The 27,100-nt window shown below is 50.4% G+C and overlaps 1 protein-coding gene and 1 long non-coding RNA gene across 10 annotated transcripts in view; one reads left to right on the plus strand and one right to left on the minus strand.

The window, feature by feature from the left end:
- The window catches only part of col14a1b (collagen, type XIV, alpha 1b), a 95,732-nt gene extending 72,150 nt beyond the window's left edge, over positions 1-23,582 (minus strand). For 7 of the 9 annotated variants that reach the window (XR_015111373.1, XR_015111372.1, XM_086194294.1 and 4 more), the window contains exons 1-5: positions 23,468-23,582; positions 22,410-22,518; positions 13,939-14,055; positions 7,512-7,655; positions 7,168-7,251 (exon numbers count right to left, since the gene is read on the minus strand). Coding sequence is in view for 6 of the 9 variants with exons in the window: in XM_086194294.1 (XP_086050420.1) it covers positions 7,168-7,251; positions 7,512-7,655; positions 13,939-14,055; positions 22,410-22,485 (421 nt within the window). In the remaining 3 variants the exon portion in view is untranslated. Of the gene's footprint in view, positions 1-2,493; positions 2,671-7,167; positions 7,252-7,511; positions 7,656-13,938; positions 14,056-22,409; positions 22,519-23,467 lie in introns of those variants that run through there. The other 2 variants (XM_086194297.1, XM_086194298.1) reach the window with 2 other exon arrangements.
- LOC147240201 (uncharacterized) lies at positions 23,181-25,081 on the plus strand. The gene is made up of 4 exons (XR_015111374.1): positions 23,181-23,370; positions 23,477-23,691; positions 23,940-24,071; positions 24,211-25,081. It is a non-coding gene; the product is annotated as an uncharacterized LOC147240201 (long non-coding RNA).
- Positions 25,082-27,100: the final 2,019 nt, after the last annotated feature.

The following is a 27,100-nucleotide window of genomic DNA, read 5'->3' on the forward strand; positions in this document are numbered from 1 at the left end:
CAAACGCACACACACACAGACACACACAAACGCACACACATACACACAAACGCACACACAGACACACACACAGACACACACACACAAACGCACACAGACACACAGACACAAATGCACACACACACAGACACACACACAGACACACACAGACACACACAGACACACAAACGCACACACACACACAGACACACACACAAACGCACACACACACACACAAACGCACACACACAGACACACACACACAAACGCACACACAGACACACACACACAAACGCACACACAGACACACACACACACAAACGCACACACACACACAAACGCACACACACAGACACACACACACAAATGCACACACAGACACACACACACAAACGCACACACACACACAAACGCACACACACACAGACACAAACGCACACACAGACACACACACAGCATAAATGAAACTCAAAGTTCAAGCTGTGAAACGGTGATTGATCACTTGATGAGGGCCACCACGTGTTCTCCGGCAGTGTGAACAGCTCGCCGCTCATCGCCACATACCTCGTGGCGTGCATTTCCCCTTGTCTGTCATTTTGATGCCGTTTGGTCTCCACGGGTTTTAATACTCCAGAGACGATCGTCACAGCAACCGTGCAGGTGAGACCGGGGCGGCGTGCAGCGTTCTAACTGCAGGTCATCGATATCAGCAGATATTGTCAGCCATTGTTTTTCACCTGGTCATGTGTGTTCATGTGTGTACTGAATCATCAGTGTTGATTGCTGTGTGACACGCGTGTAGCATGTTTTGTGTTGGCAGGTGTGTGAACCGTACATGCACTGCTGCTGTTACCAGCCAATTAATAAAAGTTCTTTGATTTCAATCTTTTCCAGATGCTTTGGACACTAAAAAAAATTAACAATATTTCAGCAAGTAAAAATGAAAATATCATGAAAACTTATAAGAACAACATCCACATCAGTAAATATTGTCTATATTTGTCTATCATAAATGTCCGGACTCCCGCCAGCTGATTCAGCGGTGGCGTGTGACATCCACTCAGCAGACGGCAGGGAGCGTGACGAGTCCAACGTGGACCGACATCAGAACTCTCAGGAGCGCCAGGACCTCAGCATCTCTGCCCCACAGCGACGTCACAAGAGGGGCAGCGAGTCATCCGCTACATGAACGTCTCGATTGATATTCCTGTGATCCGCTTACATCCATCTGTGCTCGGCAAAGTGGCCTTCTGGACGACATTTATCGATCGAAAATCATTTTAAATTGTAGTCAATCAATTGTATTGATACTAAGAAATAACCCACAAGCAGCGCAAGAACACCACCACCTAGCATGGCGGATGACGGAGGAGAAGCCGGCAAGCCAGAAATTGTGAAGCCACAACTGCGGTCCGGTGCGCGGGAAGACTTTGGCTTCCGCAGAGACGGAGCTGCTCTAAACAAGTGGCTGCCGGTTGGGCGGACACGGAGAAGCAGAAGCAGCAGGTGAACCTGCTGTTGACTCAGCCTCAAGTGTTGGCTGCTCTTCACTCAGAGAAAACCTGAATGAGTTGTTGTTTACTTGTTGTTTGTTTGGATCCATATTTAATTTATGCCTGATTCCCTTACAAGAAACAGCAGGGGCCCAGGAAACTTCCCCTGCACCGTCCAGTACCCAGGTGTTTATTTCAGTCACACGGGTAGAATTCTTAGCTAAAAAGTTCCTGAACTGATTTCAAGTCACCGCATCATCTCGGATCATGGCGTTCTAAATGAACCGACATCATCCTTGAATCGAATCTCGACCACAAACCGTGATACGAATCCAATCGATGTTATAACGAACTGTTACACCCCTGGACGTAACTGTCACAAACAACAATGACTAAATCCACATGGGGACTTTACGTCATCTTAGATTTTTTGTTCTTTTTTTAAATTCTACTTTAATTTAACCAGGCAAGTCGTTCGGAACAAAGCCCTGTTCACAAGCCCAACCTGGCAGAAGCCCAGAGCCTCTCGAGGAGACGCAGGGAAGGGCGTGCAGGGTCCACTCGCGGCGTTTAGCCACCCTGGTTAAAACGGTGATGTGATGCATGTGTTTCTACCCTGGTGAGGACGTGCTCCATTCAGGAATGCAGGAACACTCAGACTTTCCAGGCTCCACTTCAGGTGAGCTTAACCTCGCATGACAGTGATGTAACTCGGGCCGACAGCTCTGAGACAGAAACAGTGTGTGCTCATTCACGGAGCCCTGCCCTGGAATCATCTGGATTCCAATCGCGTAAGACGGAGTGGGCAAGTGTGCCGTACTAAAGAGAGCGCTAGGCTGAAGCCTGGTGTTCCTTCTGTGAGGAGCAAGCCCACACCTGCCTGCTGAAACACACCTGAGCCACAGACTGTGAAAGGGTTCCTGCTCGGTGCACATTTAACAAGTTCCTCTGGGTTGAGCCGCAGCAATCACACACTCCAGCAGCCCCCCCACCACCACCATACACACATCCTTGTACTTACATCTTTGTGAGGACTTTCATTGACGTGATGCATTCCCTAGCCTTGACCCTAAGAGAACCCGATCCTGACCTCGACTCTGAAACCAAGTCTTGACCTTCAAATGGCTCTTTGAAGATGTGAGGAGCGGCTAAAATGTCCTCACTCTGTTGGTTAAATACATGTTCCAGTCCTCACTATGTAGCAAGTACAAGAACACACACACACACACACACACACACACACGAGTTGGAATCTTTGTCCTGATGCGTGTGCTGCAAGTGAGCTACTCTGATCATTGGCAGCTGATGTCACGTAGTGGGGGGGGGGGGGGGGGGGGCGCCAGCAGGTTAGGGGTTGTTATTTCATCAGACTAATCAGGAGGGAGCGTCCCATTACGGATGTTCCTAGGCTCAACAAGAGGTTCTGACGGAGAAGGTGGGTTGGTGACAGATAAATGGCCTGAGTGAGAACACGTTCCCCTGCGGTTGTTGACAGAGAACACAAAGGTTGAAGTTGGCTTTGAAGGTTAAGTCACGTTGCTTCCCGCTCGCTCATCTGTGACACCGTTGCTCCTCGCGTGACCAGCATGGAGCCTGACACTTCCACGACAGCAGCGATTCTCAAATTTTTCTTTAAATCAAGTCCCACCTCTGAAAGAACACGGGCTCTCCAAGTACCACGATTCTGTCCAAAGCTAAACTACAGTAGCATAGCCACTCCATTCAGTGACAGACAACTCAGGCGGAGTCCCGGTACTCAGTTTTTGCTGTTGTTGATTTTGTATTGGCCAGAATTGTCAGAGTGTCAAGGTGAAGCGCTACAACTGGCATCTCTATCACACAGACTCACACACACACACTGCAGGCGCACTAAAGAGACGTCATGAGGGGTTGCGTGTCAAAGAAGTACGGAGAGCATTGCTCTGCTTGACGGTCCGAGGCTTGGCGCACATGGTGGCGCTGGACTGGTCCAGTGGGTCGGTTTGTCTTTCAGTCCTGGGTGTCTGGGTCCAAGCGTCCCTTCCATCACCACATACACACACTGGGGCCTCAGCTCTTCCTCAGCCCACCTGAATCCAGACTGGAGTCACGGCTGCTCACTGGCTAGCTTAGACTGTTGTTAGCAATAGCAGCTAACATTAGCTGCTAACAGTAGCAGCGGGTGCCGTGGACCGGCTGCGCGTGCGTGATGTGAATAAACATGAGCACGACTGACACAAAAATGACACAAGGATAAAGCTAAACATGAATCACACTTCCTATTACATTGGGTTTACTGGTTTGATTAATTTGTTTACTTATAAATATTTTTGACATGTTTGGTTTTAAAAAAAAATTCTCAGGCCACCACTTGAGGGAGCTCGCAAACCACGGTTTGAAAATGTGTTTCGAGGGAATTTCCTGTCTCTCGTCACAACTTCATGAATCTGTAAATACTTTAAAGTTGAACAGTCTTAAAAAAACATCCGACTTCTCCAAGTTTTCAGATATCAAATGCTCATAAATGAGGCTGTGACTCACACGCTTCCAACAATAATACTGAGTCAAGTAATAATTTAGGAGATACAAATCTGTAACTTACTACTCTACACAGACATCAGGTGTGCTTTTAATAGAAGTAACTAGTAACATGGAACTGAAGAGCTGCTCCTCGCTCTCCAGAACTCTGACTGTGGGATTCTCAGGGTACAACAGTGTGGCGCTCTGCAGCAAGTGGATCAGGTAGAACCCGGCAGCTCCATCCCTGATTGCAGCCTCTGGTTCTGAATTACATCATATTTTGGGATATTTTGTCATTATCTGTGAACAGATGTAGTACACGTCTGCGAGTGTGCGTTTGGCCTGTGGAGGCAAGTGTGTCGACTCAGACACAACAAGGAGCAGCCAAACCTTCAGACTGACAGCCACTCTGTGTGTTCAAGGTCTGACGGGCAGCAGGGAGGAACAGAGCTGTGAGGCCATCGCTGTGGTATTCAGCAAGTGTGGGCAAGACTGACAGCTAGGAGCACGGGAGCGGGAGGAGCAGAGGGAGGAGCAGAGGGAGGAGCAGGGGGAGGAGGAGGAGAGGGAGGAGCAGAGGGAGGAGCGGGAGGAGCAGGAGGAGGAGGAGGAGAGGGAGGAGCAGGGGAGGAGCGGGAGGAGCAGGGGGAGGAGAGGGAGAAGGAGGAGCAGGAGGAGGAGAGGGAGGAGAAGGGGAGGGGGAGGAGGAGAGGGAGGAGCAGAGGGAGGAGCGGGAGGAGCAGGAGGAGGAGGAGAGGGAGGAGCAGGGGGAGGAGAGGGAGGAGTGGGAGGAGCAGAGGGAGGAGCGGGAGGAGCAGGGGGAGGAGAGGGAGAAGGAGGAGCAGGAGGAGGAGAGGGAGGAAAAGGGGAGGGGGAGGAGGAGAGGGAGGAGCAGAGAGAGGAGCAGGGGGAGGAGAGGGAGAAGGAGGAGGAGAGGAAGGAGTGGGAGGAGCAGAGGGAGGAGCAGGGGGAGGAGAGGGAGAAGGAGGAGCAGAGGGAGGAGCGGGAGGAGCAGGAGGAGGAGGAGGAGAGGGAGGAGCAGGGGGAGGAGGAGGAGCAGGGGGCGGAGAGGGAGAAGGAGGAGCAGGAGGAGGAGAGGGAGGAGCGGGAGGAGCAGAGGGAGGAGCAGGGGGAGGAGGAGCAGAGGGAGGAGCAAGGGGAGAAGGAGGAGGAGCAGAGGGAGGAGCAGAGGGAGGAGCAGGGGGAGGAGGAGGAGCAGGGGGAGGAGAGGGGGGGGGAGCAGGAGGAGCGGGAGGAGCAGGAAACATGTAGCCGAGGTGGGCAGAGAGCGAGAATCCATGATGGAAGAGAAGGTCTTTCGCTGACTACAACCTGCAATATCAATCAATTCTTGAGGCTCGGCTGCGGCGACACACCTGAACAGGTTCGTGGTTGTGATGCTACGGCGGCGACACTCGATCTCGTCTAACCATAGAACAGACGCACAGGCGTTTAACAGAAAACGTGTACACGCATGCATCAAGCCAGCCCGACCTTCTGAAGATCTAAACATCGGCAGACACGTATCCGTTTAAGACTTGAGCTACTGGTGACGCAGGGACACTCCTCTAGGGGGCGGGGTCATCTCATCATAATCACAAGGGGTGGGGCTTATGGAAGGAGGCCATCGTACACTGTGAGCGGTGAGGTACAGCCGCAATAGAGACACTGTTGAACTTGCTATTTGTGTGTATGAATGTATGAAAGTGACAGAATGCAGCGAAGCCGCAACCTCGCTCCACCCGAGTCGCAGTTATGAGTCAGAACGCCACCTTTATGGACGTCCTGGCTGTAATTATCTCAGCATTTTGGCTCCAACCCCTCTGGACTTGCCGCTTGAGTTCATTACTGTACTGGTACTTTTTATTTTAGTAAAGTATCTGAATACTTCGACTACTGCTGGCAAAAGCATGATTATACCATGACAGCAACAAATGATGGAGAACTTGCTGCAGGAGTTGGGTTCAGGCCGCAGCAGCAGCTTGATGACCGACTTTCACGTTACTTTTTCTGTTGGACGACTGTAAAATACTGTGATTGCTCACGGGGAACCACTGGGGATTTCACAGATATCTCCAGTGATCCGAAGACTGGAAGTGCTGCTGAATGAGACGCGACAACAAGATTGAGATGAACTAAAAAGGTTTCAGCCGTCAAGCCCTGATCTCATGCGACGGTTCTCAGAGCAGACGCAGTAATTTGAGGTGGAGTCGGCGGCTGCTCGTCTGCACCATCATTAACACGTTCCTCTATTTTGGGGTTTCCAAACACTCGCACACTCACAAGTGCTGCAAAGGAACACGCCACCAGACTGTGTTGGTCAATGAAGCAGTGAAGTGAACATCCTGCGTGACAGTTGCAGGATCTTTTTCAACAAAAATGTTTATTAGATTCTTTTTCAATAAGAGCGATACAAAAGCACGAAAAGCTGAATAAGCACATTTACAACACACAAACCCTGAAGTGATTGACCGTCGTGCTGAGAGTCTGAGCGAGACTCGCAGGTCGTGCAGAGACTGAGCTGCTCGCCTCTGTGGCTCCTGTTACTTCATGCTGATACCTGATTGTTTTCCCAGCATGCAGCACTCACAATCACCGTCAGACTCCTCGCAGCCTTGTTTACCGCGCTACTTTCTCCAGCCATTTCCTCACACCTGCACACCATTTCATTTCCTTCGCCTCCGCGGGACGATAACTAGGGTTCAGGAATATTACATCCAGGAGGCGAGAGCAGTCGTTTTCACACACCTGCACCACTAGAGAGGACAGACAGGACGAGTGGTGTCTGAATCCTTCAGCAGCCGTCTGACGCTGCTCCGCCCTCCACTTACCTGTAGTTTTCTCTGCTTCCGCTCTTTTATTTTGGTTGGAAAATCTCAGGCCCAGAAAGGTCGGGGAATTAAAAGCAAGCACTGTCTTCTTTAGAAAAAGATTCCCGAGCTAAGAAGCACCATTTTCTCCCGTTTGTAAAAAGAATATATGCTTCAGGACACTTTCCTTGCGTTTGCCATCCAATTGGTTCCTGAGAATGACAGGTTGTCTTCTGGAGATGGTTTTTCAAAGTCTCCTTCAAATAATAAAGAACAGAATTCTCCTTTCGCTCGTGTTTCACTGCAGACGACTCGAATCCAGACGCCCGGAGACTCGCGGATCCGTCAGTCACTTTGGTTTGTGTTTGCCAGCTCGGCCATCTTACCTTCCGAGATCTCGTTGTTCTCCTCGGTGACGCTGCTGTCTTGCCTCCTCTGGGGCTGAACCACCTCAGCGCCTGATTGTTGCGCTGGAAGACACAAAGTGTTAATGAACCTCCTCAGTTAGAACACTTCCCTGCCACTGCCATTCAGAGTGCTAAGTGTCGTCACTGCTCCCAGCGAAGGCTCTCCATCCTCTCGTCTCACTCTGGAGACTTTCCCCAAAGTTTTACGTTCCAGGAGAGCTGCTGTGTTGTTGTGACCGATCAATAAATCTGGATGTGAGCCGTATTGGTGATTGTGAATGTTGGGATGAAGCCTGCTTCTCCCGCAGTGATGGGGCTCTTACCTTCGTGCTTGGCCTCCAGAGGTTTGCTCTCCTGTCGTCCACTCACTGTTGAGATCTTAAAGCTGTATTCTTGAGAAGGGTCGAAGTCCTCAATCAGCAGCTTCGCTTCCTGTTTGGATATCTGAACCTCCGTCTGCGTCCCACCTGTTGGAGGGGCAGAAACACACAAAGAGCCTCAGAAGTCTGCGGCGATTCACCCTGCACGCCTCAGGTTTAGAGGGAGTTTCATGGGTTTGTTGTTTTTGGTTTTTTTTAACTTGGAAGTGAAATAATAGCCTGAGTTCAATTCCTTGCGGGAGTACTCCCACTTGGCCAGTGGTGCTGATTCTGGTTCTGATAAGTGTTAAAATATGAGGCCTTTAAGTTTGGTGCTGTGGGGAGACGTAAATCCTCCCTGACAGCGAAGCGAGAGCAGAGACTGTATCTGAGAGACCTGCAGGCAAACTAAGGTGGACCTGCAGCACATCCTTGATGTTGGAGTCTATCAATAACTCGGGGGCCGAGCGTCTCGCGGGACCCTTCAGGGGAGCGGATGGCTCCTGGACTTGACGTTAATAACCCCACAACCCAAACGTGTTCAAATGTCTTCAGTTACAGTTCAAAGTGACGTGACAGAAAAATGACAAAAGGCCCTGTGGTGCTGAAGAGTGAGGAGATGAAAGATCACATTTATTAACGCCGGGGGTGAAAAGTGCTCATCACGGACGCAATCAAGACAGGAGTCACATGGGATCAGTCAAGAGTAGGAATTAAAATGTAGCACCGAGTAGGAATAACAGTCAGATAATTCAATCAGATAAAAGATGAGGATTCAGCATCACGGTGGTGCCAAAACGCTGGAGTGTGCTGGAGGCTGGCCCACAGTTTGGCAGAAGTCAGCAGTTCACAGATCGAGAGGCGTAGGCTTCGGTTTCCTGCCTGGGAGAGAGTCTATCACCGATACTGACCAAGACTCATCAGACTGAGACATGCAAATGAGTTCAGAGGTTCCTCGCGACAGAAAAGTGTCTAGTCCTTCGTTTCGTTTTTGTTCATTCAAATCTAATTTCTCCCTCTGATCCACTTTTGCTGCTGCCGCAGAATAAATGTTCCGTTTTTATCACTGAATCTCATGAAATAGTCAGTTATGACAGACAGTTTCAGTAAGTGACTTCAAAAGCCTCCACTATGTTCTCCTCAAATCGATGGTTGCAAACGAGAGTCTCGAGGAGGAGGAGGAGCAGGGGGAGGAGCCAACAGAGGTCCTGGAGGTCATTAAAGGTCATCAGGGGAAACACAAGAAGCCTGAAGCTTAGTGGTGGTGACCTTGAAGTCACGTGACCCTGGTGTAGCTTCATAGGCTACCGTTAGCTTAGCACTGCTAACGTAGCATCCAGGCTTCCAGCATCATCAGAGGGTTCATTAGTGAAGATGATCTTGATGAACTGAACCTGGAAGATCATCAACTTTTGTTCACCAGAGCTGATTTACTGGTTCAATCACCACAATCACATGGAGCGATCCTATTGGCTGCTGGGGGAGGAGCCAGGAGATGACCTCTTCCTGTTGGTGGGGGAACCAGGAGATGAGCACTTCCGGTTGGTGGGGGAACCAGGAGATGAGCACTTCCGGTTGGTGGGGGAACCAGGAGATGACCACTTCCGGTTGGTGGGGGAACCAGGAGATGACCACTTCCTGTTGGTGGGGGAACCAGGAGATGACCACTTCCTGTTGGTGGGGGAACCAGGAGATGACCACTTCCTGTTGGTGGGGGAACCAGGAGATGACCACTTCCTGTTGGTGGGGGAACCAGGAGATGACCACTTCCTGTTGGTGGGGGAACCAGGAGATGACCACTTCCTGTTGGTGGGGGAACCAGGAGATGACCACTTCCTGTTGGTGGGGGAACCAGGAGATGACCACTTCCTGTTGGTGGAGGAACCATGGAGATGACCACCTCCTGTTGGTGGAGGAACCAGGAGATGACCACTTCCTGTTGGTGGAGGAACCATGGAGATGACCACTTCCTGTTGGTGGAGGAACCATGGAGATGACCACTTCCTGTTGGTGGAGGAACCATGGAGATGACCACTTCCTGTTGGTGGAGGAACCAGGAGATGACCACCTCCTGTTGGTGGAGGAACCAGGAGATGACCACTTCCTGTTGGTGGAGGAACCATGGAGATGACCACTTCCTGTTGGTGGAGGAACCATGGAGATGACCACTTCCTGTTGGTGGAGGAACCAGGAGATGACCACCTCCTGATAACTTTCAAAAAACTTCCAGCCCATTCTTGAGTTCCACAGGTGGTTTGTGCCAAAAGTAGAGGAGCCCCCTCGGAGTTGTGTGATTCCACGGCCGTGGGGACAGTGAGGTTCAGCCATTTCATCAAGTAAAAGGTGATGTTTCTGCGGTCGACTGTTTTCTTAACGACAAAGACGACTGAGACCACAGGAGGAGAGAAAATCGAGAAAATTGTAGGTGTCTTTACATCACCAGTACTTAGATTCACATTCTGGATCAGTTTCAAACCAAGTGTCACGTCTCCACACCCACCGAGAAGAGACGAGCTTGAAAAACAATCCAGCGGCGCTTCACCAGACTCCCCGCTGCTGAGGGTTATTGAGCATCTCTCTGTGACTGCATTCCCACTTTCACTGCACTGATGCTGGCAGCCAGCAGCGAGACCACTGTCCCCGTCATTCACAGCTCCGCGCTGGGCCCAGAGGGGACTTCCACTTAAAATGAGACGTTATGCCGTCCAATGTAAACACCACCCAAAGGCTACTTGTTGCAAAGCGAGCTGTGTGGGCACGTCTCTGAAATGAGGCCATCGCGCTTTAGTGAAAATGTCAAGGCTGTTTGAAACTCTGTGAAAGTTTGGAGAGGCAGGACAGATCTCCAGGACGCGTCATGTGACAGACACGGGTTTACGTCACATGACGCAGGAGTGGAGCAGAACCATTAGTTCAGAAACATGTCATCAGTGATTTTGCCCTTTGACAGAAGCAGATGCAAAGATGTCATCAGTCACCCTCCTTTAGCTTTTATTTGTCTCTCACCCTGATTTTCATTTTCACCCTCCCACCCTTGTCCTCCCCTCCACCCTCTCCCTTGTTCTCTCCGTCCATCTCTCTCACTTCCATCTCCCTCGCGGTGTCAGGGGATGGCCGCCCTGCTCGCCACAGCTCATCTGACATTTTCTCCATTACTGTGATAAGAGAGCTGGCCGAGCCACACCGGCAGCGGCAGCTTTAGCCCTCGCCGCCGGCTGACACCGGGATGAGCGGCAGAGGTTGACTTCACCTTCAGACAGATCAGTGGATCCAACAGCGTGGACGCAAACAAAGGAAACGTGAATCTCTGGTGGATTTCGTCTGGACGAGACTTGGACTGGCTGCTAGGTAACATGGATGAAGATGAGTCAGACATCTGTCAATCAAGAAAATAGGGCGTGGTTCTCCAACTAACCAACACTCTGGACTTCAGAGACTCGGAGGCCCTGTGAACATTCTAGAGGTCAAAGCTCAGGTCAAATGACACTTGTTTTATATATCATGATACAACCCAACGTAGCTTCAGCAACTTCCCAGGTTAGGGTGTAGATTCTGAGCTCCACCTTGGTATTCGTGGAGGAGGCAGCCGCTCTACGTCCTCTCCAGGAGCTGCTCTGATGCAACAGTCCCAGTAGCCCAGGTCCAGGCCACCTGTGAGCCTCGGAGCTCCAGGAGCTTCATAAAACAACGTTAGGTAACACGATTCTGACAGGTACACGTCCATCAAGGTGCCACTGGACGCTTTAACAGCTCCTCCGGACAACAAAACCCACAGTTGAAAGTCATAAATGTGAAAACTGTAAAGAAAGATGAATGAGGAGTCTTGAAGGAGCACAACACCAACCGGTAGCCTGATGTCACGTGATGCACTTCATGAAATAATCACATGATGATCACAACACTCCATCAATCGTATCCAGTAAAAGTTTCTGTCGCGCACCTGTTTTCAAACGCTGCAATACAAATCCTTTATGCCCTTTATAATCCCATGACAGCTAACACACACACACACACACACACACACACACACACACACACCTGGGATTACAGTCAAGCAACAATAAAAACTCCTTCAGTGTGAAGCCAAAAAGGGTCCTGGCGCCTGGGCTCCACTCTTTAAAGGGCATTTCATGTATTTGAATCAAACCAAAATTAACAGAAATCTCTCAACAGAACTCCAACAACTGAAAACCAGCTGCGATGTTATGAAGTAGGGCAACTGAGAAGGTCAAAGTTCATCCACTGAAGGTGTTGGTGCCGGCCCACATTGGCAGCCACTGATAAGGAGCTGAGCCTACTGGTGCAGAACCCAGCACCTCCAGTTCCTTTGCTCTCGTCCTTATCAGTTCACGAGTCAGTTTCTCCCGCCAGCTGCTAATAAAGCTGGTAGAAGAAAAACATGAGAACCTTCACGACTGCTTTCTGTCCAGTAAAAACAGAAGCAAGTTTATAGAAATGCCAGGATTTCCTTGAAGGAGGGAAGTTTTCAGCCCCCTCGGAGCTGGAGCCGGACCGTAGAAAAATGATGTGCAGGATTAATCGTGATGAATCACAATCTGGATTCATCCCTCGCCATGATCCCATGTCAGCTGCTTCACAACCAGCCCTCAACACACGGTAACAGTTGGTGAGAGACACCGGGAGGCAGTGGTGGAGAGCAGCTGAGCGGAGCACCCGGGAGCAAACATGACGCGAGGAGGCTCGCCAAGCCCACATTCTGTGGCCCAGGAGTTTCTGAATCGACAATGAATGTCACAATCATTTATATCGCAGACAGAGTTCTGCCACAAATTTATAGAATCGTCTGAAACTGCTGTTTGAGGTGATGATGGAGGCGAGGGTTTGTTAGTCAGAGTCAGAATCATGGGACAACAACCAGAGTTCCATTTCTGTCACACATTAGTGTTGCATTTCCTCCTGAACCTGCTGAATGGTGACGAGATAATCGTGATCTCAAAGCACAAAAAAAAAGGGAAAATGGCAGTTGTCCTTTTTCAGTGCAGCTCTGCGGGAACACAATCCCTCCTCAGAAAAGCCCAGAGCAGCCGCACGACTCCACGATCCGTGCGGTTACGTGTCTCCGTCTCTGCGGGGTGAGTTATGAACCAACATGCAGCTGAAAACCACATAAAAGGTTGATTTGTTCTCCCTCGGGGGGAGACGGCGAACTGCTGCGCTCCTCTGCACATAACTAGAATTTTTGTCCCACGAGCAAACACCATAAAGCTAACATGTATGTTAGCGGCTGGTCGCTGAATCTTCCTGCATGGCCTGAGATTGCTACGACTCAGAACTGCACCGACTGATGGTGGCTCTTCTTTCATCGCTGCCCATGAGGCCTCGATCCAGGCTGCACTCAAACAAACCATGACAGCAGTCGCAGCTTCCAGGTGTGGAGGTGGGTGGGAGTGCGAGAGTCAGGCAGGACTGTACAGGAGACCCAGTGAATTCCTCGTCAGGTTTCCTTCAGTGAGTCAAGTTCAAACTAGAAGATCCTCTGGAGAGAGTGAAGCAACAGGGATCTGAAGCCTCAAGTCAGGGCGCTCGTCTCTCTTCCTTCGAAGCTTCAGTAGTTTACCTCAAATATTTACGTCACATGTTTGCGAAGAAATGACCTCTTGATTTTGAGTGAAGGTGAAATTCTTCATTTGCACATCAACTTTATCACAAAAGTTGGTTTCTTGGACATCAGCAGTCCAGATTATGGGCCAGAGGTGGAGGGACAGGCCCGTGGCACTCTGGCAGTAGGGGGTCCAGTAACGGGACCTGCTGGACCAGATGAGGCCCATTTGTGTCCGACGTGGCTTGAATCTCAGAGGCTGAAAACTGAAACCAAAGACCTGCAATCAAACGTGTCCATCATTTCCACTTTTTCAAAACTCATTTTCTTTGCCATTGAAAAAAATATCATTCAAGATCCAGTTCTGATGTCCAGGTAAAGGTTCCAGTATGTAACTTTTGTTGACCACCACCCAGCCCTCCTCCTGGGTACTAACTGGACCAGAACCACATATACACTCGAGCACGTGGTCCAAGTATGGACTCAGACTCCTTTTGTCATCTAGGTAGCGACTGACAGGGACAACGTGACGCCGCTGATGTCTCGTCTGCAGCGACTGACCACCTCCAGGTGAAGGAACTAGTCACTCGTTACCACCTGGGACTCTGGGTCCAGCTCTCAGGCTCAGTTCTGGCACTGGCAGAGTTGTGCGACGCTGGCCACCAGGTGGTGCTGTGCAGTGAGTAAACCTGGTGACTGATGTTTTATCCTGTAGAGTTTGACTCCAGAACCCCTTAGCACACCCTGATGTGTCCACTTAACTGACCCTGAAGAGAAAATAGAACCTGTATTCGTTGGTTCCTGTGGTGTGAGGTCACAGCTGCGTCTTACCTGGTCGTGTGGTGTAAATGACTTTGTAGCCTTCGAACTCTCCTTTGGGTTCTTTCCACGACAACTGCAGCTTGGTGGGACTCAGAACTTTGGCGCGAAATCTTCGTGGTGGTGAAACTGGACAGAAACAAAAAAAGCAGCTTTACACTTTTTGTCAGTTTTTAAGAACTTGTAAATTAATGGTGGGCGAATGAAATCCCTGCCATGCAGCTTCCAAACCTAAGAGGCTTAATCTTAATATTAGAGACCGTATTAGTGAAATACATCCATAACAATGAGGTGAGTTCAGCCGTGTTCAGTCTGTTTGATCGATTATTGATTGGGGGCGTGGCATCACAGCAGCCTCTCCGCGGCAGCAGCCATACAGATGTTGAGCTGTGTACTCTTCATCACTCGCGTGAAACATCAGCGTTCAGAATGTTGAACAAAGCTGCAGGTTTCACAGAACGTGTTGTGTTCACAGCTGCTCTTCATCTCAGCACCAAGCAGGACTGAGTGAGACTCAACTCCCTCCAGAGTTATGGCTGTGGAGCCGCTCCATCTGCGGCTCACTTAGGAAAGGAAAATCATTTAGAAATAAAAAACTATCTCATCCAAGCGAGAGGATGCACATCAGAGATGAGCTTTCACAGATGTCACATTAAAAAGCAAAGTCCCATTCTCCTCCTCGTCCTCCTCCTCTACTGATGAGACGCCATTGTGCTCGTCACTGTAAGGCGGCTGGTCGTCTCCTGCTCCACTTACCGCCTGCATCAAAGCAACACCCAAGCCTCTCATGCTGATTAGTTATAGGCTCCATCAGCCGCCCGCGGGCCGACCCCCACCCCCCACCCTCATCCTTTACTCATTTTCTCTCCCTTCTTTTCTTTCAAATTGTTGCCAGTGGTGAGAACAGGATGAGAAAAAGGAGTGAATGTGACTTTCTTTTAACAGGGAGGGGAGAGAGGACACCAAAGGGAAAAGCACTGGAATAGCATCAGTATACTTACACAGCTGTATACTGAGTACTATTACTCTGCTGTACTCTAAAACACAGTCAGTACGTTTACATGGTGGACTAAAGCTGGAGTTGTGTGTGAGCACATTAGTCTGACTAGTTAGACTGACTAGTTAGTCTGACTAGTTAGACTGACTAGTTAGTCTGACTAGTTAGACTGACTAGTTAGTCTGAGTTAGTCTTGGTCCAAAGTGGTATTTTCCAAAGTTGGTCTGTCCACGACGCGCAGCATGAGCGTAGCAGCGGTCACTACAGTTGTGCTACTTTTCATTTTCTTCCTTCGTCACATGACTGCAGGCTCTTATAATGACAGACACTCCACAGACCTAGAAGCGCCGGTTCCATTCCACACTCGCTCCGTAGGTCCCGCTGTGGTGTTCAAGCAGGGACCACCATGGCAGGTGAGGAGGAGAAAGGTAGCAACACCACTGGCCACCTGTGGACCTACTTTTTGCAGATGAATCGATTCTGGACAACGACAGCACTGAAAGTAAACGGCATCGTCGAGCTGTGACGGGAGCTCACTTAGCTTCCGTCACAGCTCGACGGCGAGCGAACATGTAAACCCACTGACTGACTCCGTCACCTCAGCGACAGAAGACCCGCGACACTTTAAACGGCCTCACCTGTGTAGAGAAGATGACAACGGCATGACAGTGCGACTTGTGTTGCGGTTCAGCAGGGTGTGATGATATTTCAGTGTTGTGTTTAAAACACAGGACGAAGGCCAAATTAAAGCACCACCATGCCAAAAACCACATTCTCAGGGCCAACATCAGCCCATCATCCAGAGCCACATAGCCAGTCTAAGTGTGTAGCACCACACGTTCCCCGGCCTCATCCACTTAACTACACACACACACACACACACACACAAGAATATAAAAAGCAAAAGCCAAAGGGTAGAAAATAAAAAATGAAAGCCACAAACTCGTTCCAGTGTTTGTGTCCTCGTTACGAGGTGAGCCAACTGCTGCCGCCGCCATCTCTAAATACCTCCACGGTGATTGACTGCTCCTGGAGCTCTGATGCTCCAGAAACAACAAAATAGCAACAACTTTAAAGGGACGGTTCACCCCAAACTACTGGCTTCGAGAAGGAATTGTTATTTCTGTCAGATCAAATGCTCACACGCTGTCTCTCCTCATGTCTTGTGGTAATAAAATAATACATGAATGTTTGAGCACAAACATTGTGTCCGCTAACGCGGCGTCAGGGGGGCGGGCTGTTCTCTCTCTCTCTGCTTCAATGGAAGACTGATTTTTTTTTGGGCTGGGTATTGAATTCACACAGCTTTGACAAAAACTCTGGACCTCACAACTCTAACTGGCTGCTTAAGGGAGGGGGTCAGACTTGGGGGGAGACATTCAGTTGTGATGGTTACGGTTCGGGGGAGGGGCTTCAAGAGCAGCATGGGCTCACAAACCCTTGCAGTGTTTTAAAATATGACAGGATGAACAGTTGCACATGCAAAGGGAGAGCTTAGTTTTTGCTCCGGTGAGTCAACGAAAGTCGGTACGGTGGGGAGGGGGGACGTGACCACAAAGGCCTGGAGATTTTCAGGTGAGGGCAAAGGTCATCTGAGGGAGGCTGCTGTGGTTAGCTGCTCACGCTGGTCTCCATCATCGGAGTGATGAGACTCAGGATGTAAACAGACATTGGGAGGCGTTCCATGACCTTTGAACCGGTTAAACCATTACGATTAGTTATTTATTCATCAGGGACACTTGACCAATCAGATCAGATCAGATCAGCCAGGGACACGCCCACAATGATCCAACTCCACCTGTGTAATGTATTGGGGGGGGGGGGCTGAGCGAATTTTTCAGACAGAAATGGGGTGAGAACTTGATCTGATCTTGTTTTTGGAACACCATCATCAGAAGAGTACCTGTAAATAGAGGCTTTCAAAACAACCACTTGGCGTTTGAATGGCGTGCAGCCGACCCCGACCAGGAAGTGGAGTCCTGGCTGATGGGCGAGCTGACAAGTTTGAGCTGCAGTACCAGACCTGCTCGAGTTTGATGAGCTGAGAATATGGATCACACCAGACAATGACCTTCAGCTGTTGCTAGCCGTCAGTCTCCATTAGCTTCAAGCTAACTGTACATGGCCGGCTCTTCCTGCATTCTGGAGCATTCAAGAAGTTTGGCAGGAGGGAAAAAGATCTTCAGGAATTAATTCAAGACATCAAAGGGCAAGGAACTGATAAGCAAACAAGGCTTTCAGGGACTTTTAGATAAGTTCATGTTGTTGCAACTCGAATCGGCAGAGATGTTAGAATCTGGAGCCAAGAGTGTTTAATGAGCCCTGGGAAGCTGGTCCCCCCCCCCCACACACACACACACACAGCAGTCCACCGAGGGGAAACACTGGAGGACTGTCTCTTTGTCAGGAGCCACTTGCCTCAAACAAACTGTCTTGTTTTAGAAAGCAGCCGTTGTAGGGAAGAGGGATTGTTTCTTTGAGCCTCTTGTCTGCATCGTCTTCAACAATGGAGGATTTTCTCAAGCTGATCAGTCTTATCAGAAGCCACCTCGCCAGCTTTTCGGTGAACCGCCTCTTTATGCATGTCCTTATCTGCAGAAAACTACTCATGGAGGTATGCAAAGAAAGTTCAGCAAAGGAAGTATAATCCTGATTTCGACGGACAGGGCGAGGAGCATTCCACAGCAGCCAGGCAGATACACATTTATACAGCACACATCAGGAATATTGTAGCAATGATCTCACCAACCTGCCGACGAGAGTGAGGGCTGCACAGGATTCAGCTCAGGGTTTAGCTCTCGCGCTCAGAAACAAAGGACATTCTCTCGTCTGGAGAGCGCTGCTCAAATCCGACAGGATTCAAGAGGCAGATTTCGCACTTCTGTGTTTGCAATGTAGATGAAATGTGTGTGCGTGTGCGTGTGCGTGTGTGTGTGTCCCCGCCACTGGGATAAAGTGTGTTGTGTACGTTGTTGTTTTGTCACGCCCGTTATGAAAACCTGCTGGTTCCTTTGCAGCACCACACACACACACACACAAAGCCTTGGATCTTGGTGAGATTGTATTCTCACTCTGAGACAAGTATTGGATGCTGAGCAAACAGCCTGGCGGAAACTGAAGGCCTCGGCTGGCGAGATGGAACTTAGCTCTCATCTATATTTCATGGAGGAACTTGAGCAAACAGCTGAGCTGATGGAGATTCCAGCAGATGGGAAAATGTAGGCGAATATGAAATTTGGACAAGAAGCAGGTAAGATGGGGAGGTGAAGGGAGGGCACTGAAACTTCTGTCTGGGTGGAAGCGTTTACTCTGAGAACCGACCCCCTCTGACCGGGCCAGGCTGCTCCCAGCAGTTGAAGTGAACACAGTAGATAAATCCTGCATTGGTGAGTCGGGCGGATGGAGGGATGATGGATGGATGGATGGATGGATGGATGATGGAGGGATGATGGATGGATGGATGGATGGATGGATGGATGGATGGATGGATGGATGATGGATGGATGGATGATGGATGGATGGATGATGGATGGATGATGGATGGATGGAGGGATGATGGATGGATGGATGGATGGATGGATGATGGATGGATGGATGATGGATGGATGATGGAGGGATGATGAATGGATGGATGGATGGATGATGGAGGGATGATGGATGGATGGATGATGGATGGATGATGGATGGATGGATGGATGATGGATGGATGATGGATGGATGGAGGGATGATGGATGGATGGATGGATGGATGGATGATGGATGGATGGATGATGGATGGATGATGGATGGATGGATGGATGGATGGATGATGGATGGATGGATGGATGGATGGATGGATGGATGATGGATGGATGGATGGATGGATGATGGAGGGATGATGAATGGATGGATGGATGGATGATGGAGGGATGATGAATGGATGGATGATGGATGATGGAGGGATGATGGATGGATGATGGATGGATGGATGGATGATGGATGGATGGATGATGGATGGATGGATGGATGATGGAGGGATGATGGAGGGATGAATGATGGATGGATGATGGATGGATGATGGATGGATGATGGATGGATGGATGGATGGATGGATGATGGAGAGATGATGGAGGGATGATGGAGGGATGATGGAGGGATGGATGATGGATGGATGATGGATGGATGGATGGATGGATGGATGGATGGTGGATGGATGATGGATGGATGGATGGATGATGGAGGGATGATGGAGGGATGATGGAGGGATGGATGAAGTAAAGAAAAAGACGGTGTCGACTGAATTCTGATTCATGAATGATTGACAGCTTACATTTGCACACCATGTTTGGTATCATAGCGAAGAGGCTACATCCATGTGATATCCTTCCACCGTGACATCACGGCTGAACTCCTGCGTCTGACTTGCAGAATTTCAGCTTTTACCATCAAACACAACTTCTATTTTATTTTTGTCATCCAAAGTTGCATCTGATAGTTAACAAAACGCTGCTTTCAGAGTTCATCTGGCTGTAAATCATCAACGCATCTAAACACGATTAAAATGTTAATGGAACATGTTCACATGTTCACATGTTACATGTTAAAATAAAAGACCATAAAGGTCCATGAGGACAGAAACCAAAGTTTGGAGCTGCACCACTGGATCTAGATCAGGCCCCTCCGCTGGATCACATCTGGACCTGAACCTGCGTCTCTTTCACTGCTCTTCTTCACGTCTAATTGTGATGCACTTTCAAAACCCGGGCTTCTCGGTGGATTCTGGTCTCACTGGCGGGAAGGTGAAGAGGTGTGACCCAGAAAAGGCAGCAGAGACGAATGCTGACATCTGACCGCATTCCCGTTGTCTGTTTCCCCTTCAGGCTCAGGAGCTGCAGACTCCACCCAGCACAGAAAACACGTCTTCACCGCTTCAGAAGGGCTTTGACCCTCAGCTGACAATATGGCAGGTGTTGTGTTAGCGTGTAATTTAGGACATGAATCCCCCCCCCCCCCCCGACTGTGTTCTCTTTGGAACAAGGAGAGCTGACACACATGACGGAGCAAACGTTCATTTGTCTGTAGGTCTCCATCAGGACCTCAGCAGCTCCTTCATTGTTTCCCTTCCTGTGTTTTCTGGTTTGAATCCAAGTCAAGAGGGCTCTTTAAGAAACTCAACACATCAGTTACACATCAGTGACTTTGGCAAGTAACAATAACCACAATCACAGCAGACCAACAATGGTCGTGGTGTTACAGGTGCACCGCCTTCTTCTCCCACACAGACCAACATCAAGGCCCTGTGACGCCCGGCGCGTCTGGGCAGGTGTGACATTGCCAGATGTAAAACCCTGTCATGGTACTTCCTGGTAATATTTGCAGTAACAATACCAATGGCGATACGAAGACAGGCCCGTAACACACAGCATTCACTCTCAGGAGCCGTTGACCTGGAGGACTCAGCCTGACCGCCGTCAGTCAATTACACCGGATGGTCAAAGTTCCAGTAAAAATGTACAAACCACAGGAGTCAAATCAACACATGAAGGACACAGATGGCGTTACACCGCCATGAGGAAGTCTGCTCAAGGAGGACTTCTGATGACGTATCGCGTAAGACAGGGGCCTCAAACTGGTCCAGTCAGGGCCGCTGTGGCTGCAGGTTTTCGTTCCAACCCAGCAAAAGCAACACCTGATCCAACCAATGAGCTGTGAGGACGCAGCTTAGTTGATTTGAGTAGAATCAGGTGTTGCTTTTGCTGGGTTGGAACGAAAACCTGCAGCCACAGCGGCCCTGACTGGACCAGTTTGACACCTGTGACGTAAGATATGAGATGAGTGTGTTGCTCCATCACGCACACGCAGGACTGAACAACGACAGCAGCAGGCCAGCGCACGGAGGAAACCCCCGTGAACATCAGCCCATTCAGGCGGAGCTGCTCCTCTGGGAGGGAGGCCCGGCTGGGAAGAGGCAGCACGTACGATGTTGATGACATGACGATGTGGAGGAGGCTCATCGTCGTCAGTTAACGAGGTAATGTGTTAATTAGAGAAGTTCAACAGGATAAGAAGCGACGTGACAACATGTAGAAAGCAGAGGACATAATTACATCAAGAGCTCACTCGAGATAAGATGAGTGCCGCCTGCAGCGCATCTGTGATCGCCTGAAAAGGTGGAGATTCACCACAATCACCCCCCCACACCGCCAAGTTAAACCTGCGTGGCTCAGGTGTGTTTGACAAGCTGACAGTAAAAGGGTTCAGTGTCTCTCCCCTTTGAGACACAAACATAAACACACTTTGAAAAGATGAATCAAACAAAGAAAGGCTCCAAGTTCTTTGGAGCAAAGCTGCACATCGACAATGGAAACGGTAGGAATAACAGTGAACCTCACGTTGGAACCTGAGGAATCAAACAGCGAGTACAGAAACGACACCTGCGCTTCCACTGAGGGCCGAGCTGAACTTCACCCTGGCAGAGCAGCCGATGTTGACCAGACACAGAGGGAACCGCTCCTGAGAACAGCTCAGCTCCACCACGACACCACCAGGCTCGAGCCCACGGGGTGGAGGCTCTGCCAGGCGCCGTAATCTGAAGCTATAACTCTTCCAAACCGCCAGAATAACAGGTTGGGATTATAGTGGCCGCCAACCGTGGCTTCCAGGGAGTGGTCAGTCGGTGTGACGTGAACTGTGGAGGGCAGCTTACATGATGCGGGTGGGCACGCGTGGCTTTAATGGAAACATAAATGCACAAGAAGGTCCTGAATATGGTGAATACGTTCTGACAGACTGACGGCTGGACTCACAAGACGCACAGCCACAACAGACACCTGAGGGCCAATACGGAGACCAAAATATTCCTCCTGATGATTGGTCCTCACTGAGATGAACCCAGGCTACGAGGCTAACGAGGCCACTCTCCACCTGGGGGTGTTTTCTAGGGTTGGCCAGGTGTGATCCCAGCAATTTCTGTCACGTCAAAGTCCTGTTGAAGGTATTTCGGCCCATGTGAGGTTTCCAGAGACGCCAACATTTTATTCTGGCAAACAATCACAGATCCCACTTCTGTGTCATTCAAGGGAACCAGCGTCCTCAACAAACTCTAATGAGGTCGCCCCCCCCGCCTGGCAGTGTTTGATCCCGCCCCCCGTGCATCTGTCGGCCCCGGACTGGGCAACGGGACTTCCAGGGTTCCTGCCAGCCCTGCGTGGGCCAAGGTTGACTTCCTGTTGGGCCGAACCTCTGCTGATTGCTGTAATGGATTTTTCTCTACAAGTTGCAAGTGAGCGCGCAGCCAAGAGACTTCAACATTTCCCAGTCGCCTGGCGGCAGAGGCGCCATTTCCTCAAGCTAGAAGTTTTTCAGTTGCAAAGGTCAGTTTCTGCCTGAGTCGCGGTCCCATCTACCCAAGCGCCTACGGCTGCTACTGCGCTAACCCCACTAGCCACATCCCAGCCACTCTGCGCTGGAACCCCTCCGGCAGAAACCCAGTGAAGGAGGTACTTACCTTGACCCCCCGCTGGCTGAGGGGCCTGAGAGACCAGGACCAGCAGGCAGAAGCTCAGACTGGCCAGGGACAGCATCCTGAGACCAGAGGAAAGGACCAGGGGACACACCTGAGGGAGGAAGACAGGTTAGGGTGGAGGAGAAGACAATAGGGTGGAGGGGGGGATGTTAGAGTTGAGGGAGGATGAGACGTTAGGGTGATGGGAGGAGGCGTGGAGGGAGGAAGAGATGTTAGGGTGGAGGAGGCATGGAGGGAGGACAAGATGTTAGGGTGGAGGGAGGGGGAGACATCAGGGTGGAGGAGGAGATGTTAGGGTGGAGGGAGGAGGAGATGTTAGGGTGGAGGGAGGGGGAGACATCAGGGTGGAGGAGGAGATGTTAGGGTGGAGGGAGGGGGAGACATCAGGGTGGAGGAGGAGATGTTAGGGTGGAGGGAGGGGGAGACATCAGGGTGGAGGAGGAGATGTTAGGGTGGAGGGAGGGGGAGAAGTTAGGGTGGAGGGAGGAGTCGTTAAGGTGGAGGAGTGCAAGTACACACTTGTTCACAGCAGAAGTACAATTGGTGTTGTAGTAATTCAGCTGACGTATGAATATGTATTTCCGGTGTCGTGGGGCTCTGGTGCGGGTCCGAGGCTCAGATGCACGCGGGGACTCGGGAGTGCGCCCCCTGCTGTTCCAGGCTGTCGACGCAGCTCGTACACCTGTAGTTGACCTGTGCCCGCGCAGGAGTAAACGCAGTTCCTCTGTAACCTCAGACGTCATTCACGTCACTTATCACGTCCGCTGCGGTGCTGCCGTCTGTTACCGAGCGGAAACGTCAACTTTATGGGTCCTGCAGGTAACTCACCTGGCCGACCCGATACCTGAGGAGCGGAGCGGAGCTGCGACTGCACGAGGGGACCGACACAAATGTGCCGAGTAACGTAAACAAACCGCATTTTCCGTTAATTTAACGAGCTCAGGTGAGATTCGCAGAGGCAAGGAGCGAGGTGAGGAGAGAGAGAGAGAGAGAGACAGAGACAGAGACAGAGAAAGTGTGTGTGTGTGTGTGTGTCCTACCTTCTCCAGGCTCCTCCAGCAGCTCACTGATCCTCCGAGTGTCTCCGCTCCTCTGTTCAACTACTCCGCGCTCCTTCTGACCACCAGGTGGCAAGCTGGACCCGAGGATGCTGCAGACTTCCGGTCTGACCTTTCACAATAAAACCCGTGACAACTGCACCAGTTCGAACTCCGCCCTGCAGGCTTCCTGCCAGGATGTCCTTCATGAAAGCCGCGGACCCCTGGTACAAACACACACACACACACACACACACACACACACCTGCAGAGGTGAGCCGCTCGCTGACTTTGGCCTGACAGGATTTATTGCTCACACAACCTTATTATGATAATTAGAACCTGAACATCGTTGCATCTCCAGGTGTTTGGGAATTCAACCGTGACTATCGTCAATGTAAACATATCCTAAGTTATTGAAATCTTTTAATTTGAAGGCAGGGCAGACCTACTTCCTGTCTCTGTCCCCATCTAGCTTGACAGCCCTCTGGGCTGGGACTGGCTCTGGTGGGTGTTCCCCGCCGCCCTCCACTCCTCGAACCTACTCTGCTCTGCCAGGCGGGCCTCACATCACCGTGACCCCCAGCTACGAGCTGCGGACCTTCTGGTATTAGGGCCTCTTGTGTTGGCCTGTTGTAAAAACTATAAGAACTCAAATGAGAGCAAAGAAAAGCAGTAGAATTATTCGAAATAACTTTCCCTGCGGTTCAGTCTGAGTTTCTCAGCCGATATTTTGATGTTGGCAGGTGATGAGCTGCGTTCATGCAGTTTCCTCCTCCTCGACATCTCCACTATGAGCTGGGTGGATCAGCTGAGCTGCGGCCCTGTCGCAGCAGCACAGCCTCTGACACGTCTCCTGGTTCCTTCATCAAAAACTTCTAAAACGTATCGTCCTCCTTCAGTTATTCAGCTCACAAACGGCGCCGTTTTCCTCAACAACAGCTTCAGTGCTTCCATCTTGTTGCTGTTAACAAACTAAAGCTGCTCAGAGCTTCTTGGATCCAGCAGCAATTATAACGTTAGCTTAGCACTGCTAACGTCACATCATCAGAGGGTTCATCAGTGAAGATGATCTTGATGAACTCAACCTGGAAGATCATCAACTTTTGTTCACCAGAGCTGATTTACTGGTTCAATCACCACAATCACATGGAGCGATCCTATTGGCTGCTGGGGGAGGAACCAGGAGATGACCACTTCCTGTTGGTGGGGGAACCAGGAGATGACCACTTCCTGTTGGTGGGGGAACCAGGAGATGACCACTTCCTGTTGGTGGGGGAACCAGGAGATGACCACTTCCTGTTGGTGGAGGAGCCAGGAGATGACCACTTCCTGTTGGTGGGGGAGGAGCCAGGAGATGACCACTTCCTGTTGGTGGAGGAGCCAGGAGATGACCACTTCCTGTTGGTGGAGGAGCCAGGAGATGACCACTTCCTGTTGGAGGAGGAACTAGGAGAGGACCACTTCCTGTTGGACTACAAACACACCTGTGACTGCACCTATGAACTTGTGAATCAGTACCTTACCTTTTGTGTCTATCACCTGAACCTTTGTCAGACTGGACTTTCCAATCACGGTGAAAAATTCTTGGTAAAATCCACATTAAACGAAGATAAAGTACCCATGATTTGCTGTGTTGTGGTGACTCGTCTCAGATTTGTTTTTGAATGATTTCTTCCGTGTCTCGTCTGCCTCACGTCGATCCGTATTCTTAAACGTTCGTTATGCCATGAGACGCAGGAAGTAGTTCATTACACATCCGTAGTTTATTGATCCTCATGAGGTTGAACTGGAGTCTGTCGCTTCCTCCTCCGCGCTGCCTTTACATACGCGGCTGGTGTTTGACTCACACGTCTCTCAACAACTGTGTGTTTGGATGTAAATATCGTGAATAAGAAAGTGGACATCACCTCACGGTGAGAAAAGTGAGGCCAAACTTGTAGTATTTCCAATGGCCAGCAGGGGGCGGCTCCAGCTCTCGCATCAGGACAGCTGGTTGTTACCTTTATTCTGCTAGGAAGTCTCTCTGAGGTTGCAGCTGCGGGTCCGCGGGGAATGATTCTTTTGGCCGGAGGTTATTTGGTGAATGGAATCAGACTCGTGGAACTCAGACTCGTCTCTCTGCTCTCCGACTCTCAGCCACGGAAGGTCTGACTCCAGCACCTTGGGACCGTTCCTGCAGGAGACCCACAGCGCTCATGCCCAGGTGCGTGCATCTACTCTGGCTCTCCTCTGGGCTCTCAACCCCCTCTTCATCCCCCCTCTGCAACAAGACCCTCCCTAAACCCCCCCCCCCCACACCACCTCTGCTTGGTCCCCTGCCCTGTTTCTGTTTAATCCTGAAGCAATGAATTCTGGATCCTTTTACCTGTGGTAGTTTTCCGCTGCAGTCTCTCACAGGTGTGTTCTCTGATGTTACCAGTAGGAGGCAGCACCTAGCAGGGAAAGTCTCAGTCACTGAGGTTCTGTTGCAACACTCAAGACTGAATGACAGCAAACTACCGGAGGAACCCATCATGACGTTATCTGCTGGACCATTCAGGCTTTGTGTTGGGGTCAAAGGACACGCACGACCTTAAATGGCACAAGAAAACAAAAGCGATGACCAACTAAATGCCTTTGGCCGCTGTTCTCTCAGGAGTCTCCATGAGTTACCAAATCTCCTCTGATGATTCGTGAAACGTGCTGTCCTCTTGACCTCATGTAACCCCGTCATTCCTGACCTTCATGGCATGAACTGTTGACTTTGACCTCCAACAAACTCCTGGAGATCCATCAATCACTGGGAGGATTCCCAGTGCCGACTAGAGGGAATGTCAGTCATTTTTCCCTGCAGCAATTTCACAAAGTGGAAGCAGCAGCTGAAAGCCAAGTTCAGCAGTTCAGCTCAGACCTGAAGACGACAGGCCACGTCAGAGTAGCTGGGATTTGGCCGCAGGAGGTTCAGCGGGAGCCCAGCCACACCTGAGGTGGGTTCTTCTACTGTGGAGGCGCCAGGTAAGAAGGTCATCCCTGATGATGTCAGGTGTGTTGACCCCAGAAGGTGAATGCCAAGCCTGCAGTGCTACGCTACACAGCTGACTTGAAGAGCGGCGTGCTGAGTGTTTCTGGATGTAACCTGTTGATCCAGGTCACCTGGTCACCAGGCGGCCCCTTCAGCCTCGCCATCATCGGTGAACATGTCCTGCGTTCATGTTTATGTACGCTGGCCTTTCTTCTTTCACACCAACAGCAGGAGGTTTCGGTCCAGGATGCATCCAGAAACTTCCTCCCCAATGAGGAGAAAAAAAACTTGAAAGCAGATGTAAGAAAATCTGATGGACGTACCAACACGGCGGAGGCTGACGCGGCTCTTGCGCCTTCTAGGACGGAGACAGTCGTCCAATTAAATGACTGAGTCAAGCTGTTACTATAGTAACAAAAAATGCAACACATTGTGTGTTTCCTCACTTCCTTTCAAGGAATCATACGTTACTGGAAGTGGTGGAAAAGTAAGCACAGGTGTGGGAGGGGCCATTGGGGTTCATGGAGGGAGTAGCCCACATCCAGGCACAGGTACAGAAGCCTGGAGGGGTCAGAGGTCAGAGGGCAGAGGAGATGAATCAGTGTATGAAAGCAAGATTCGGCCAAGTCCTC

This window comes from Aulostomus chinensis, chromosome 22, assembly GCF_037954235.1.
Source record: "Aulostomus chinensis isolate RoL2024-O1b breed Wild chromosome 22, RoL_Achi_v1.0, whole genome shotgun sequence".
Lineage (NCBI taxonomy): Eukaryota > Metazoa > Chordata > Actinopteri > Syngnathiformes > Aulostomidae > Aulostomus > Aulostomus chinensis.